At 42.0% G+C, this 16,786-nt stretch overlaps 1 protein-coding gene across 3 annotated transcripts in view; it reads left to right on the top strand.

Annotated features, from left to right (window-relative positions):
* pde4ba (phosphodiesterase 4B, cAMP-specific a) overlaps positions 1-16,786 on the top strand; it is a 215,974-nt gene that overhangs the window by 72,426 nt on the left and 126,762 nt on the right. Inside the window, exon 1 of one of the 3 annotated variants that reach the window (XM_085252839.1) lies at positions 8,166-9,192. The exons of the other annotated variants lie outside the window; for them this stretch is intronic. Coding sequence (XP_085108965.1) covers positions 8,969-9,192 — 224 coding nt within the window. The 5' untranslated portion in view covers positions 8,166-8,968. Of the gene's footprint in view, positions 1-8,165; positions 9,193-16,786 lie in introns of those variants that run through there. 3 annotated transcript variants of the gene reach the window in all.

Here is a 16,786-nt window from a genome sequence, read left to right as displayed (position 1 = left end):
CGGCTCTCTTCTCTTCTAAAAGCTATTACGCTATGCTCCCTAAATGTTGCGGTCAGCACAACCTTCCTCAAGTCAGATTACTCTCTCCCCCTGTGAAGCCATGAGCTGGTGGATGTGTGCGCGACTGTGTATTGTATGTGTTTACATGTTTCTATGTATATCTGTCTGCAGTGCAATTTTAAATCCAAGTCAACAACAATTTGCCCCATCCCTCCTCTTGATCCTGTCTCGTTCCACTCGTACTTATTTAAGTGCCTTTCTCGGTGATTACGAGGAGGAGGAGGGAGCAAGAAGTTATTTTGGGATTTTAATTATTTTCCTGCTGATGTGCACAATTATTTTCAAGCTTCGAGTGCCTCGTGCATTGATTGTTGAAATTGTGTGTGTTTGTGCAACTGCGCATAAGAACCTCTGCTTGTGAAGATGGGAGCTACAGTAAATTTGTGTCTTATGCATGAATATGTGTGCAGCATCAGACCTTAAAGAGAGCCTATTACGCTCATTTGCACCTCATTTTCATTCTTGGATCTTAGCAAAGGAGCTTTGTATGATTTATACCTCGAAATAATCCCCATTTGTCTCGTATAGCCCCTCATATTCATCCACTGCCAGCTGCTCTCCTTTTAGGCCACCCTTACTTTAAGCTGATGCCCTTCTGATTGGCTTCACCCCTGAATAATAAGGTTTGATCAGCAGATGGGAGTGATTGAGTGATAATGATTTCTCCTTCCTTTGACTAAAAGAAGTAAGTAGTTAATGCGAGCCTCCACCACTGTAACATTAAACATGTGACAGCGCACGAGGGAAAGCACGTTAGTTCCCCTTCAGTGTAACTGTAGCTGTGATACTTAGTGCATCCCAGCTGAAAAGGTGATGACTGGGGGCAATTTAAGGATGCCAGAGTTGTGACATGTGAAGTTGAGCATAAGAAAGGTGATTAGCTGTTTTGTGTTCATTACATATTGTATGCTGACTAATTTGCATGAAGGTGAGGGGTGTCTGCACCAGAGATGAAATATGATAAAGCACCAAACTAGTGTGCAATTTTCATGATGGGACAAATTCTCCTGAAGCTTTCACAGTGACCACATATGTTTAAAATATGGGTTTTCTGGTCAAATATTTTGCCTTGTGTTGCTCGTGGTCTGATGACTGAGGTAATGATTGGCCAAAAGAAAGTTCACAATGGATCGACAGAGCCTGCAGGTCTGCGTAGTTCTGTTTGAAAAGACCGTGCAATGCATTTCTTTCTTTACCAGTTAGAGTGCAATAAGACGTTTTACCATGCTACACATTTTTTTATGCTTTGAATTTTTACTGTACTTGCATGGCTATAACTTCTATCAGTGATGGATGCTTATACATCTTCTCTTAATAGAATACTTTGATTCTGCATAGTGCATTTAGCTGTTTAAAGTTAAGTCAGTGGTATTTGTGATGTATGATGACAGAGGTTTTCCCAGAATGAGTGAAATTTTCCATGTTGAAAGTCTGTTTAAACTTGATTTGGAGCTATATTTATTTTTTATTTCTATTTTTTCCCCATCGTGTCACAGCGTCGCTGGCCAGATTATGACTTGTCTGCACTCGGTGTACTTTCTTTGTGTGATGTGTTTTGAGCACTGCCCTCTACGCTGGTGTCCCAGACGGCTTTTGTGTGGGTGCTGGTGATCATCACGGCCAGGAGGCAGAAATTGGATCTTGCACTTTTCATTTTAGCAAGCAACAGATGAAGGCAGGCAGATTATGCACTGTGGCTGTAGTTCCAGCAATTCAGTTACCTCCAGGAAGAGCGCGTGGAACATTCAACATGCTTCTGATGATTAATCATCCTTTTTTTGTAGCTGGTTAAATGTTATACATACTTATTTGTAAACATGTACAAGTCGTGCACGCACAGTTTCATCAGGTTTTTTGTTCACTGCCAGAGGGAATAAAAACGCTTGTGTAGTTACCTCAGATACTCTGACAGGTTTTTGTTACATGGCAATCCTCTCATGTCCGAGTCTGGCTGAGAATTAAACCTGAGAATATTCTAGTCTGTTAAGCTGTGAAGTGACAGAGACATGGAGTTTTTCCTTTTTTTAATCTGTCTGCTTATACTCAAACATCCCAGAGAGAAATCTGTCATGGATATTATTTTTCACTCTTATCTAGGAATGTGCAACAATGTCACCTTCAAATAATAATACTGTTTGTTCAGCCTTCTTTCTAGATTATTTTAGGCTCATATTGTTGTTTTCGTCCTTCTTTTTATGTTTATTTCTGACTTCCTTTTTTCATTTCAACCGTCCACTGCTGTAACTTCAAATTACCTTTCATGCTTTTTCACACATGACATTTATCTGCTTTTTTGTGTTTGAATCTCTCGTACCGTAAACCTTTGTGTAGCGCTACAGCTCTGTAAATCTAGGCCACAATGCAGGATTGTTTTCACTAATGTGAGAGAGATGGCGTGTGACAGGGGGAATAAAGAAAAGAGGGTTTTATGTAGCCTGAGGAACGACATCAAGAGCTTTCTCAAGACCTAAATACATCCCTTGCAACCTGTACTACAATTATCTGACCCCTACGCTCGTGTAAGACCTCCTTCCCTGGCAGCACACTTCTAATATTGTCTAGCTCAGGGTCTCATTGTGGGAAACCAAGTGAGTAAAGGTGCATGGGACGAGAAGAGGTGTCTTTCTTATACGCTGTGAATTATGCAGAGTGACAGATAGGGGTTTGAGGGGAAAGTATACTTGGAAAAAATTAAGCCAATACTAATTTAGCAAGTTAAAAATATATGAACAGAAACATGTCAGTATCTATCCATCCATTTTCCTGACTGTGCATCAAACCAAGGTCACGCTGGGGCTGGAGCCTGTGCTGGATGTCAGGCGGATACATAACAGCATATTCATGAATGTATTCATTTATTTTCATCCTAGAAAAGCACTGATCCCAATCAGAGCTCGTCTCCATCTGTAAAAACTGTTGCAGCAGCAAATATGCCAGCTATCCTAGCACCGAAGTCGGCACAGTTTGAAAAGAGAAGTAAAGCAAAGCGGAGCCTTAGGGCTGCTTTTGTTTTAATGCATTTTATCACACTCTTAGTAAGATGTGTGAAAAACACTCTTCCCAGGATCCTTTAGGCCAAAGACACATCTATAAATTACTTGATCAGTATTTAAAAAAAGAGAGAGATTAAGTTTTTTCATGATGAAAAACAAGAACTGCTCATAAATGTAAAGATGAAACAAAGAATTTAAATTGTAAATTCTTTATTAATAGCTCTGTCTGTATACCAGCAGATAATCACATTATTTATGTATTTATTAGACACTGATGGCCTTGGAGAATAAAACTTAATGTCTAGTAATCCCCAGATTAGTTTTTCTACTGTCTGGTTCTGTGCAACCAAAAAAACCCGACTACTGCATTTATTGACTTCAAATTGACGCTATAAACAATAACAAGCTAGTTCAATTTAAAATAACCTGGAATCTAGAAAGCCTAGAAATAGCACCTTCATTAAACTGAAAATGTTCAGTTGACACATATGTATGTATGGGAGTTATTTTAATCTAAAATGATAAGCCGAGTTAACTAATAACAACACTGAGAAATTAGCCTAATCAGCTTTATCCTGTACAAACCTCGCTGCAACGGCACTGAAATACTACTGTGAACAGCTTGGATGGAAATCTTAAGCTCTACAACCAAACATGTTGTTCTGTTTTTCAAGGCAGCCAAGTTACTTTTTGACAAATAGTTCAATTTACAGTGTAATGCCATCCATCCATCCTGGAGCCTGTCCCAGCTGTCTTAGGCAGGGTACACCCTGGACAGGTTGGCAGTCTGTCGCAGGGCGGGGTCTTTCTGTGTAGAGTTTGCACGCTCTCCCCGTGCTTGCGTGGGCTCTCTCTGGGTGCTCCAGCTTCCTCCCACAGTCCTGACATGCAGTTAGTGCGGTTATGTTAATTGGTAACACTAAATTGCCCGTAGGTCTAAATGTGTAAAGGTTATTAAATGTAAGATATTCACATATAGTTTTGTGGTAATTAATTATCAAATGACATGGTTAGCTTTATTCCAGCTAAACATTAGCATGTTAGCATATATAAATGCATATAGCTAAAAGGACTGACAAATAACTCAAATTATTGTCAGTTATTGTGAAATTATTTTTAAACAATTAATTTAGTAATTAACCAAGAGCTTTATTTTTAGGGGTGGCACAGGTGCCTAAAACATAATCCTAATGTAAAGGTCAACAAATGGCCTGTCAGAGCTTCACAACTTGCTGCAGGGGCTGTTGTGTCTCAGGTCCTCCTGTGCTGTGATCATAGTGCTTTCATTTAAGCCCTCAAGGATGTGAAATCCAGTTTAACATGGAATCCAATGGCCCAGTTACTCTTCAATTAAATCTCTTTCAATCTTTCTCCTGGCATTGGCTCCCAGTTCTTCTGTTTTGAAATGCGCTAATGTGCAAGAGCCAGCAGTCATTTTTAAGATTTGTGTGCAGGTCTCTTTGATTTTTCTTTATTTTCTTTCCACCATTGGCATGGATCTCTCAGGAGGAACCGGCAGGTGTGAAGAGTAACTGTCAGTCAACAGTTACTCTATATGTGCAAGATAGCTAAGCATAGAAGTTTAAACAGTAATTGATGGGGCATCAGTTCATGAGTCTAACCTTCTGCCTTGTCCGCTAATTTATGGATTAGCATCCTTTGCTATCAAAAGAACCATTAATTTTGAATGAAAAAATCAGTATGAAGCTGCAAAACATATCTGATCTCTATAATTAAACTATAAGTAATGGAAATCTTTTACCATATGGGATTGCTCTGTTATGGTAATTTCTGATTATTAGATACTTAAACTTTGCATTTTCATTCTAATAATAATACCACAATTTTATTGCATTTATATTTATAGAGCTGATTTAAGTTACCCTAAATAATTTTTGTATTAATTACTTAATGCCAACTAAACGTAACAATGTTAAGTTAGCATGTTAGCAGTATATTGTAAACATAGCATGCCTTTTTGAGTCCTACCTGTGTTTGTGCAAATTGATGAAATTAAATGGTAAATGGCCTGCATTTGTATAGCGCTTTACTCGTCCCTAAGGACCCCAAAGCGCTTTACACTACATTCAGTCATTCACCCATTCACGCACACATTCACACACTGGTGATGGCAGCTACATTGTAGCCACAGCTGCCCTGGGGCGCGCTGACAGAGGCGAGGCTATCAAAGTAAATATAGTTTACTTTGATAATAAACAAAATATAGCATTTTAAAGCTAAATCTAATGCTTCAAAAAGTATTTTAAAAAATAGATGAAATTTAATATTTACTAAAAGTCCAGCTGCAGATCGAGCATACCATGAAATCACAGAAGTCTCTAATTTATCTGTGACTTTATTAGCTTTGGATCTGGAATCCATACCTCATTGGGACTCAGGACTAGCTAATTATATACATTTATCCATGCTGGCCACTGCGATTGAGGTTCAGCAAAATTTCAAAGATGAGAAGAAGGTTAAAAACAGTTTTTAAGAACTATGGCAAAACAACTTTACAACATCAGTTGGTTGACTGACTAACTACTTTGGATGTTATTGGTTATTAAGATACATTGTGAGATATACCACTTTTATTCAGTGCCCAGAGGCCTGTACTATGAAGCAGGACTGACCCTGGGTTTCTTGTGCTGTGAAGGTGGTTTTTGGTAACATATGCGGTAGACCTTACCTGCTGGGGAATGTTGTGGAAGGTTATGTTTGAGATTAGAGATCACCAGGGCAGAAATCCCTGCCTACCAACCAATCACTTCTGAAAAATAGTATCTGTGTGCAGACAGTAGTATGTTTTTCAGCAGTTTGTTTCCCTGATGAGCACCAGTACAAAATATTCTTAAACTTTATTCCTTTAGGGTTTTTTTTCATGTTGGCTAAACACAATTATACAACAATTTCATTGTTTTATTAGCATTAATGTATTCATATATGATATTAATATATTATATATGAAAACAGGAAACTGCTGGAGAAAGTTTTCAACTGGTTTAACTGGCAACAGGTGAGCAGAGATTCACCAATCTGCAAAGATGAGGCTAAAAATCAGTTTTGGATGCAAATGTATGCAAAAACTGGTGATAAAAAAAAAAAATACTGAACGTTTGATACTTGCACTGAGCAGCATTTAAGTGTAATATGCAAGTGCTAGTGAGTAAAGCACAAGTGAATGAAGGACATTTTCTATCCCTTTCCAATGAGCTACTGCCGGTGATGACACATTTTCTAAATTTAAGTCTAAATCTATTAAAATAAGGTGGCAGCAGCGGCGTGTTCATTACAGTGCAGTTGTAGTGACAGAGCATTATATTCAGCGAGGCAGGAAAAATGAAATGTAAGCACAAAAGTAGCCTTGCTGGTGTTTTATAGCAGCTTTCAATAACCAAAGTGACTTAGCCCTGTAACTCTTGAGCAGCCTCCTTCATCACATGATAAAACTAAAAGCTCTGGTTGCTGGATCTGGAGTCCGACTTTATAACCAGCTGCTTAAAGTCTCGCTTTTCCACCATATAACTGCATCGGTGATTTCCATCCACCCTTTGCTTTTCCAGTTATATGGAGCGAGTGCTCCGGGGACTCTTGGTGGAGTCACTTATTTACATTTGAGTCGCACATCACCAGCTGCTCGTATCACCTCGTTCTTAGCATTTGATGCTGGGTTTTTACCTCATTTGATGATACGGGTTTGTTGTTTTCACCTTTAGCGAGAAGAGTTTTCTTTTATATTTTTCAAAGTACCGTGATTTGTTGGAAGCTGTTGAAGTAGATCCCTTTTTAGGTACTAATTCATCGTCGGAGGCTGACACATAGCTCTCGCAGTCAGACATGCCTGGGACTGTATGCACTGGAAACATGGGATTATTATTGCAGTTTAGTGAAACTAAACACACCGAACATGGAACACGAGGCCACACTGTTAGCGAAGATTTACGTAAATTTGACAAGCTGAATGCATTCTGTACTGTACAGGAGACACAGTACGAGACTGATTGACAGTGGTCTACAGCCTATCAGGACGCAGAACACCATACACTGTAAAAAACAAACCAAAAAAAACAAAGTTGCACACAAAAAATCGTCGAAACAGCAACGCCACGAAAGGTGAACTGTGTTATAGTGAGGGACCACCGTAAGCTCAAAATCCTGGGACACAGACCCAGCCCAGTGATATGTGTGTGTTAGACTGGTCAGATAATTTCTACTACCATGTAAAACAGGAGACTGACGGAGGAAATGAGTCGGGGAATGCCTCGTGTCTGCCTGCTGCGCTCCTATAACGTCTCGCATTACTACGAGTGTTCTTTTCCTTATATTCAAGCACGAGAAGACTATTTTCAAAGGCTTTCTTGGCAAAATGTGGTGTGAAAGCTCCTCATGCGTCTGCGCTTTAGGATCATCAGTGACTCACAACCTCAACAAATCAGTCCAGCGAGCAGATGAGCAAGCACTCACATTTCCAGCACTCCCTGCCATTCTGCTCTCCTCTGATGTTCACTTTAGATTTTTCTCCCTCAGCTTCCCCGCCTCTCCGCTCGCAGGGCATTGCCCCTCTTTTTCTCTCTCTTCACCACAAGGAGTAGTCCTTTGTGTTTGTGGATGTATTTCTGCTATGACTGTGTCTATTCTGTGTCCGTTCTTTCTCTTTACATGCTCATGCTTGGATTGGTTCAGTTCAGGCAGAATTACAGATGGATTACATTAGATGGATTGTACTGAATGCTTTACACCAATATGTTTTCTTGTAATTGCAGTAGTTTAGAGTGTTTACTTGAATCGGCTGCCCTTTGAGCAGTGTGTATGATTCATTTCACTGATGCCCCATTAAGCTGTTTGCTTTTATCTCCCTTCCAAATTTCCTTATTTATTTTTAACTTGGCATGTCCTCACTAGTTGCCTGCCTCGCTAAAGGTCACAACACCATCAGCAACATTACCACAAATACCAGCTAAACAAAAAATAAATAATAAATCTGGCAACCTGTTACCGTGCCTGCCTGCCTGCCGTCACAACAGCCGCCAGCCAATCCTCAGCGTTGGAGGTGTGGCTTGTACTCGCTGCGTGCCTGCTCGGAGCTCCTTGTGTATATTCTGAATGAAACGGCAAGTGAAGCATTTCCCTGCGTGCTGAGCGCTGCTCCGCTCGCTGCTCTGAGTGTGCGAGTGAAGGGAAATCTGACTTGAGCCTCAGCATAGTGGGAGTCACTCTGTGCCACACCGGGAGTGCCTTTGGGTGAGGCGGGGGTTGTTTTGCAAGAAAGGGGTTCGTCAAGCAGTGGTTAATGGAGAGAGAGCAAGACAGGAGGAGGCAGAGAGCACTTTTCAGTCCCTCTGAATCTTTCATGAAGGGAGATCCTCCAACATCAAGCCGCCTGATGGACTGAGAGAAAGAGTTGGTGTTCGCTTAACAGGCACCAACAGTGACAGAGGAACACTGGGTGAAGGAGGGGGCACTGGGGCGTGAGAGCAGGAGAGACCAGGAGAGGGATGGACAAGCCGTAATAAGAAGGGGAATTCTTCTGTATGTGGCCCAGCTGTAGAAGCTCCTCTGAGAGCCTCTGATGAACCGAAGACCAGCAGAAAAACAGAGGGCACGAGCCACAGAAGAGAGGGAGCGGGAGGGCACGACCGCTGGCTGGCTAATCCCTAAAAACTCGCGAAGAACGAGGGAAAAGGGAAAGAATTGAAAGCACAGAGGCAGAGCAACAAAAAGGTATGTGTGAGCTGGCCTTTTCCTGAGTGACCGTTTGTGCATGCTCAGGCTCTCTGCAGCATTTTAACCCAGTGGAAAAGTTCAGTGTGTCTACAAGAGAAGGGCTAACTAAAGCATACATGACGAGCCCGTGGGGCTAAAATTGGGCGGAATTTGGTAGAATTTGACAGAAGAGCACAAGTCTGCCCACAGGGATGTCATCCAACGAGCTGAGCGTCGAGATGGACTCGTGCATTCGGACGTTCAAGGAGCACATGCACCTGGAGCTGGAGCCACCCAAGATGCCAGGTGTCATGGGAGGGAAGAGGGGAGCCACGTCCCCGAAGCTGTCCCCTAGAAGCTCCCCGCGGCTCTTCCGCAAGCTGATGGTCAACAAGAGCATCCGACAGAGGCGACGCTTCACTGTAGCTCATACCTGGTAAGGCCTGTGGGTTGGTGGGCAATAAAAAAGTAGGGGTGGAGGGAAAATGTGCAGACTAAGATTGATTGATGTGACAGAGAGTTAAAGCTAGGGGAAAGACTGAATGTGGATGTGAATAGTAAAGTAAAGAAGATCTAATGGGTTTACTTTGGTGGGAAACCCATGAGGGAGCGTGGCTGAGGGACAGCGTTAGAGCTGGGGTGTAGCCGTCGGGGAGGAATTCATTTGCCAATAGAGATGCCGTGACGTGGGGAAAAGAGGGGGAAAATGGAAGGTGAGAGAATCCAAGTATAGAGACTGAGCTGACAAAAAACAGCCCGTGGTTTCTAAAAGGGAAACCAATTTTGTGGTAAGCATGGGGTCAGAAATATATCAGGGCTGGGCTGCTGTGGGATGACTCGTTACTGGGTTAGAGGATTACATAATGGACTAAAATCACATTCGGCAGACTCCCCTGTCCTCCATTTTGATGTGGTGTCTCTGCCCCATACCTGGGTGAGATTTGTGTGCGTGCAGATCAGCCCTTGTTTTGGATGGCTGCTGTGATATGCAGGGAGTGTTGGGTGTGTTATGCAACCTGGTGGTTCTTAACCTTTTTTTCTTTTGGCTGACAACCCCAATGAGGAAATGGATGTTCACACAACACGAGCGCAACACAAAATGCCAAATATGTTGGAGCATCCACAGCACGGAGTACGGCTCTGTTTACATTTCGTTGTGTAGTTTACACAGACGGCATTTCTCTTTGTGTCAATCTTATTATAAAGAAGCCCAGATGCAGGAAGTCTGACTTTCCGAGTTCAGTAAGAGCACAGGGTCTACTTCCCATAAACACCTTAATTCTATCCTTTTTTTTCTATTTTGTGCCCCCACCCACACCCTAAATCTACCTTTTCATTTTGCAGAGGTTAGAGACTACAGGAGAAAGGATGACTTGCTTTGTTATGCAATGTATGGATTAGAGGCAAAGAGCTGATGTGATTTGACTGCAAGAGCTCAAGGTGACTCTTTCTGGTTAAATTAGGTGGTGGAAGACGGGGATGTAATTCTTTATTTTTTTTTCGTGACATTTTTGAAGGTGAAAACCATCACAACCATCTTCAGAGGAGGGTGATTGTCACGTACCTTTAAGCACGTACCGCATGACACCGAAATGGGTTGCACATTCGACGTAACATGATAAAGCAGGCTTGTCACTGCTTGGGCGGGTCTTAAAAACATTTCCTGTGGTGGGACATGCAGGAAGAAAAAGAAAAATGAGTCTCGATATCAATCTGCCCCTCTGTGTTGTGACTACAATCTGAGATGTTTGCATGACAGAAAAAGAAGAAATAATGTGTGTGATGTGCAGCTTTACCTGTGGTCCGTGTAAGAGTGCATACGTGCACGGATGATTTTGAATGCAGATATTACAGCGGTTGTTTGTTTTGCCCCCTCTCGTTGTATATCTCACCATCTCCTCCCTACACAGCAGCAGCAGAAAGGGGACTCGTGCCTGTTTATCTCTCTGCTTGTATAGTATAGAGCACAGGGAGATTAGTGGGGGTTGGGTGGGTACAGGGGCAAAGCACAAGAAGGGAGAAACAAGGAGAATGGCTTCATTTAGACATCATTAAAGACGTCAGTAGTGTCCTTTGACTTGTTCGTTCTCATAAATCCACAGCATATGGGCCGGAGCCAGGGACTCGACAACACCTATAACACTAATTGCAGCCATTAGGCGTAAGTCTAATGCATTTACAGCAGATTCATGATAGGGCGTCCTCGGGCAAGACACAGAGATCTGTCTGCTGTCTAATTATAATTCTCTGAAAGTTACAAATAAAAATTTCTTTTAATCAAATAGGAAGGAAGAGATCAAAAAGCAGAGCAGACACAGTAAGAGAGAGCGTTTTGGGGGAGAAAAAACCCACCAGTCATCTCCAAAAGAGGGAGGTGTGGCAATTAGGATGGAAATGCCAGCTGACAGCCAGGACCAGAATAGGACCAGGTGTTTCAGACTTCATTTCATGCTCATTTTCTTTTAATCCCACACACATTAAATGTTAGGATGCCATTAAAATACACAGCGAGACGATTAATCATCACACGTTCGGCTTTATCTCGTGACGTAAAATGTGCTGCGTGCTGCACCAGAATATCAATGACGTTTTTCCTTGGAGAACAAAAACCTTACCTGGAAATCCTTCAGGGCATTACTGTCTGCTCATACTGGCCTAATTGTCTCCCCACCTGTCCCAGACCTCGGGGAAATACTGGAGAAAAATAAGATGAATCGGTGATCCGTATTGCTCAGGCGCGCCTGCCGTCGTACGAGTAGCAAAGAACTGTCATTATGTAATGATGCCTATATGTATGTGAGCTCTAAATGTACCACTGCAATAATTATCACAGGTGAATATTTACTCAGATATATGCTCAGAATATAAATAACCTTTAAGTTCAAATGGTTTTCTTAGTACTGGAAAAGTAGCTAAGATGCAAATTTAAGGTGCTCTCAGTTGACTCTGTGAATGGGGTTTCTTGTTGTGAGGATCCTCCAGAGAATTGTCACCTGAATCTGCAGCTCCCCCGAGTTTTGCACGGCTGTATAGCCAGTTTCAGCTCATTATTCAGCCGTTTATCGTTTCTTTTTCAGTGTCTCTGCTCTCTGAGCTGTGGAAACGCTCTATAATGCCACTGCAACAACATCACCTGCCCAAACTGGACACAGGTGGAGCAATAGGGGCCAAAAGAGCCACATGTTCCCCCCATGAAATAGAACATGTTTGCCATATCACCTTGAAATAACAGCAAGCAATAAATCAGTAAGACTCTTGGATGAGAGCAGTGGCGGTCCTAGCCTGTTTGGCGCCCTGGGCGAACACTCCCTCTGGCGCCCCCCCTCCTCCTCCGACACACACACACACACACACACACACACACACACACACACACACACACACACACACACACACACACGAAGAGAGAGAGAGTATGCATAGTATGCAAACAGCTACCAAGCAGCCAACATAATTCCTCATACAATGAGAACAGGACAAATCAACAACTGACAAAGACTCATTAATATTAAAATCTGTAACATAATGTGTTGTTTGGAGTTTAGTCTGTTACTGTTGCTATTTTTACCATTTATTCTTGGAGCAACTGTAACCTACATAATTTCCTTAGGGATTAATAAAGTATTCTGATTCTGATTGTTTCAGGATGACCTGCCATTATCCAATGACACATCTGCTTACCTGCATCTTTTGCTCGTTTCTCCTCCTCCTCTTTTCTCTTTTTTCTAAACTGAGCACCTGATGGCTTTGAACTTTTCTTGTCCATCTTGGTTTTTATTTTGCACTCCAGTATGAATACAAGTCCTCCAACCCGAGGATCACCACAACATAACCTAACAGACCTACACCCTGGTTCACAGATTCACTTTGTCTAGGGTTTATTTCTGGGATTTCACACAACCCAGGATTCAAATCATGAATACATAATGGGCTTGGATTTACAACATTATGAATGAAATGTGCTCTATTTGGAAGCAGCCTGGTTGTGTGAGAGACTTTAAATCATCAAACTGCAAATTATAAATTTTAAATTGTTATTGATCCCTTTATCCCGAGTCCTAAAGTGTATATTTATTTTCTTACTGTTCTTATATTTATTGTTTGTTTACTTGCACTGCTGTAACTGCAGCCTCGTCGTCTCGTCTCTCTATATCCTGGACTGGATGTAGCGGAGATGACAATAAAGTTTACTTTGACTTCAGCAGCGAGCAGGCGCACCGAGGGCTCTCACGCTCACTTTTCGCGTATAGAATTTCGAAAAAACATCGGTGCAAATTATAAGTCTGTATCATAATGTCTGGTGTTTTCGTGCTTGTTGGTTTGTTTTTATTTAGTTTTATTCTGCCAGATGCTGCTCCAGCCAGCCAGAGAATCCGCCCCTCCCTCTCCTCTCTGTGCTGCAAGCAGCAGGTGCACCTCACAAACGGAGGGCGCCCTTACTCCCAGCAAATGGGCGATAGAAAACCGATCGGTGCCTACGGCATTCCCAATATGCGCTGGCTGATGTCGGAGCAGCATGAGTACGAGGATTTTTTTTTTTTTTTTTTTTTTGCCGATGCCCGTGATTCCGCCCCCCCACCACGATGCTGTCCCGGGCAACCGCCCGTGTCGCCCGTATCTAAAACCGCTACTGGATGAGAGCATAGACGTCTTCAAAAAAAGTCCAGTTGCCTTCTTTCAAAGCTAGATTTGATGATTATCCAACATAACCATAGCTGTGACCAAAGAGGTTATGCGTGCGTCATTCCTTCTGTCTGCAAACACAGTAGTTCGAAGATTTTTGAGTAAATTGTGGTAAAACTTTGTAGGAGTGTAGAGTGGGGTCATGTTAGCAATCCACTAAAATTTCACTCAACAGTCAACATAATGATTTCTGGTGGAAAACTGGTAACAAATATAACTGATTCTTACAAGTGTGGTGCACCAGCATATAACAAGTGATAATAATGCTATATATATATATATATATATATATACACACACACTCTGCTGGAGCCACTCGCCTAGCTTGGGAGTCACCGCACCTAGTGCTCCGATTACCACGGGGACCACCGTTACCTTCACCCTCCACATCCTCTCGAGCTCTTCTCTGAGCCCTTGGTATTTCTCCAGCTTCTCGTGTTCCTTCTTCCTGATATTGCTGTCATTCGGAACCGCTACATCGATCACTACGGCCGTCTTCTTCTGTTTGTCTACCACCACTATGTCCGGTTGGTTAGCCACCACCATTTTGTCCGTCTGTATCTGGAAGTCCCACAGGATCTTAGCTCGGTCATTCTCCACCACCCTTGGGGGCATCTCCCATTTTGACCTCGGGACTTCCAGGTTATACTCGGCACAGATGTTCCTGTACACTATGCCGGCCACTTGGTTATGGCGTTCCATATATATATATATAGAGGATATGTGTATATATATATATATATATATATATATATATATATATATAACCATGTTTCTTACAGCCATTGTTTGTATTGACAACATGTAGAAAATGATATATGGGGACTCTGAGTATCACAGTACATCTTGTTCAATGTCAAACAAGGTCAAACGTTCATAAAACGTCTTTTTTAAAATAAATAAATAAATGTGCTCCAAATTCTGCTGCTTTTGTTTGTATTGGCAACATTTCAGAAATGATACTCATATATGGAAATTCCTTCTTTAACCTCCTAGGACCTGGCGCCCACATATGTGGACATCACATTTTGGGTTATTTTGACCAAAATACTGAATTTTGCTCTACATGGGCCTGAAATCCACTTACGAGAACATTAAACTGCTGCTGTTCTATCAAAATTAGAAATGCATGCAGAACTCATTTCTATATACGAGATCCAATGCTGTTCCCTTAAAAGTAAATACTGCCCCGAGAGTCTTGGTGGAGGTTCGCCCTCTTGGAGTGCTGCTTGTTTCATCACAGTTTGTCATAACGGATGAAAACCGGCACTATAAAAGCAACAGAAAGGCTGGTGGAGCTGTAAAGTAGATCGGATGTTTATTTACCATTATCTGTTCATCATGTTTTTCCAGGAATTGCCAGCTAGGGTCTCCTTCCATTCAAACAACTCCAAGCATGGAGTCTGTCGTGTCTCCCGGTCGCCAAAAAAGGCAACTCTGTTATTGTGCAATCAGACAGAGTGATCATATTAGAGAGAAACATTACTGTGTTGTTGGATTTGAATTACTTGTGGGAACAGTCTGGGACATGGGTTTTTAGACGGTTACAATTAAACAGTTTAAACCAAGCTTGTAACAAAAAGCAACAACAACTAAAAATGGATGATTTATTCTCGAGGTATAGTCGGGGATTTTATTGTAACCACACAGAGAAATATCTTTTCATTAGCTGCTTTTGATTCATAAACTAGGCGGGTGGCGCTAAAATCAAACTGCTCAATCTTTTTAGGATTATCTAACTAAACAAACATACTTCCCATATTTTTTTCCCAGACATTTTTTTTTCTCATGCGTAATGTCTGGTTTTAAATAGCGAGGGCTTATAAATCCCAGCCTTGATGGTAGCAGTATCTGCTGCTGTGGTTGACGAGTGGCTGGTGATCTTCTGACCTACTGGCAGTCAGACAATGACTCTTCTGTTTGACCGGTTCAGCGGTTCCCCCGTCTCTGTCTCCGTCTTTTACGCTCTCTTTGTCTGTCTTTTCTAAATTTGCCCCATTCTGTCTGCTTCATTCTTTCCCTCGCTGCTTGTTTGTTTCTCCTGTGTTTTCTTCTTCAGTCTTTTTATTCCTGCTTTGGTTTCTTTTATGGGCGCCCTTCTCCCTTTTCTTTCTTGTCTGTCTTTCTCTCTTTTGCACTCCAAAGCACCACAAGATGTAAATGTTTGATGGGCAGCTGAGGCGTACGACCGCTCTGTTTTCCACTCACACAAAAAGCACATTAAGGGGGGAAGAGAGAGGGTGAGGGAGACGGAGACAGAGGGAGAAATTGCCATGGGAATAGGAAGAAGGGAAAAAGAAAAAATATTATTTGCAAAACTTTAAATTTTTAATTATGCTTGCAAATAAATGAACTACACAGTACATGCTTTGCATAACTACTAAACAACACCTAATTAAGATCATCACACCTACATATCTGCGAAATATATAATGTGTAAAGGTCTCTGTCGACAACAAAAGGAAAGATTGTTCACTTTCTCAGCTTTGCCGTCCTTATGCGTGTGACGTCCACAAGATACTTTCAGGTGTGGGGGAAGAGTTGCTGGATATGGGCGGAGGGACGGATAATGAAATGGAGGGAAGGATGTAGAAAGAGAGAACCAGTAAAACAGACTTCATTCACCACAGCAGCGAAAACAAATAGAGGTGGCCCTGCACCGAGGGTTATTTACCTTAGCTTAAATGTCAACCTAAATGCCCATCTCGCGGCTCTGTTCTATCCGGCACCCCGTCTGCTATTGATTTGTTTCTTTCTCTTCTTGCACTGTGACTCACCCGAAATCATCTTTACATGAATGTCAAGAAAAGGCTCGACGCGAGCATTGTTATTGCTGCAGCCAGCGTGTTTACGCCAACTGCTCACTTGAGTAAGAGACGGGGGGACAGATGGAGAGACAAAAGAAACCCTTTCATTACACAGCAAACAGCAGAGCAAATGTTTGCTTTCTGTCTTTCTTTTTGGACGTTTAGCCGCTCCTGAGCAAAAACCTTATGCAGCATGTTCACTTTTGCATGAGTGAATTTTGGCGACTTGGTGAGCTCCAACCCCCTGTGACCTTTGTTCACGTACCCTTTTGCTCAGACCTTTAATGGTGTTTCTATTAAGTGTGAACAAATTTTTTCAAAGTCTTGATTTCTTTGGTTCGATAAAAAGGATACGTGGCAAGAATGAGGCAGAACTGAGTTAGCGTTATCCTGGGTAGAGTCGGCCAGAGTGGCGCTGTTTCTTTGTCTCCAAGTTGGTGAACATCCACCAATATTTCCTTATTGCTTTAGGTTGGGGTTTTTTTTTTTTTTCAGTTTCAATTGCCTCGATGAATCCAGGTATGTAAATCCCAAAAGGAC

This window comes from Mchenga conophoros, linkage group LG17 (assembly GCF_057382185.1).
Source record: "Mchenga conophoros isolate Kocher_MC1m ecotype Shallow Benthic linkage group LG17, M_conophoros_male_GT1.1, whole genome shotgun sequence".
NCBI lineage: Eukaryota > Metazoa > Chordata > Actinopteri > Cichliformes > Cichlidae > Mchenga > Mchenga conophoros.
The sequence above is the reverse complement of the archived record's forward strand: the minus strand, read 5'-3'. Positions and strand labels throughout refer to the sequence as shown.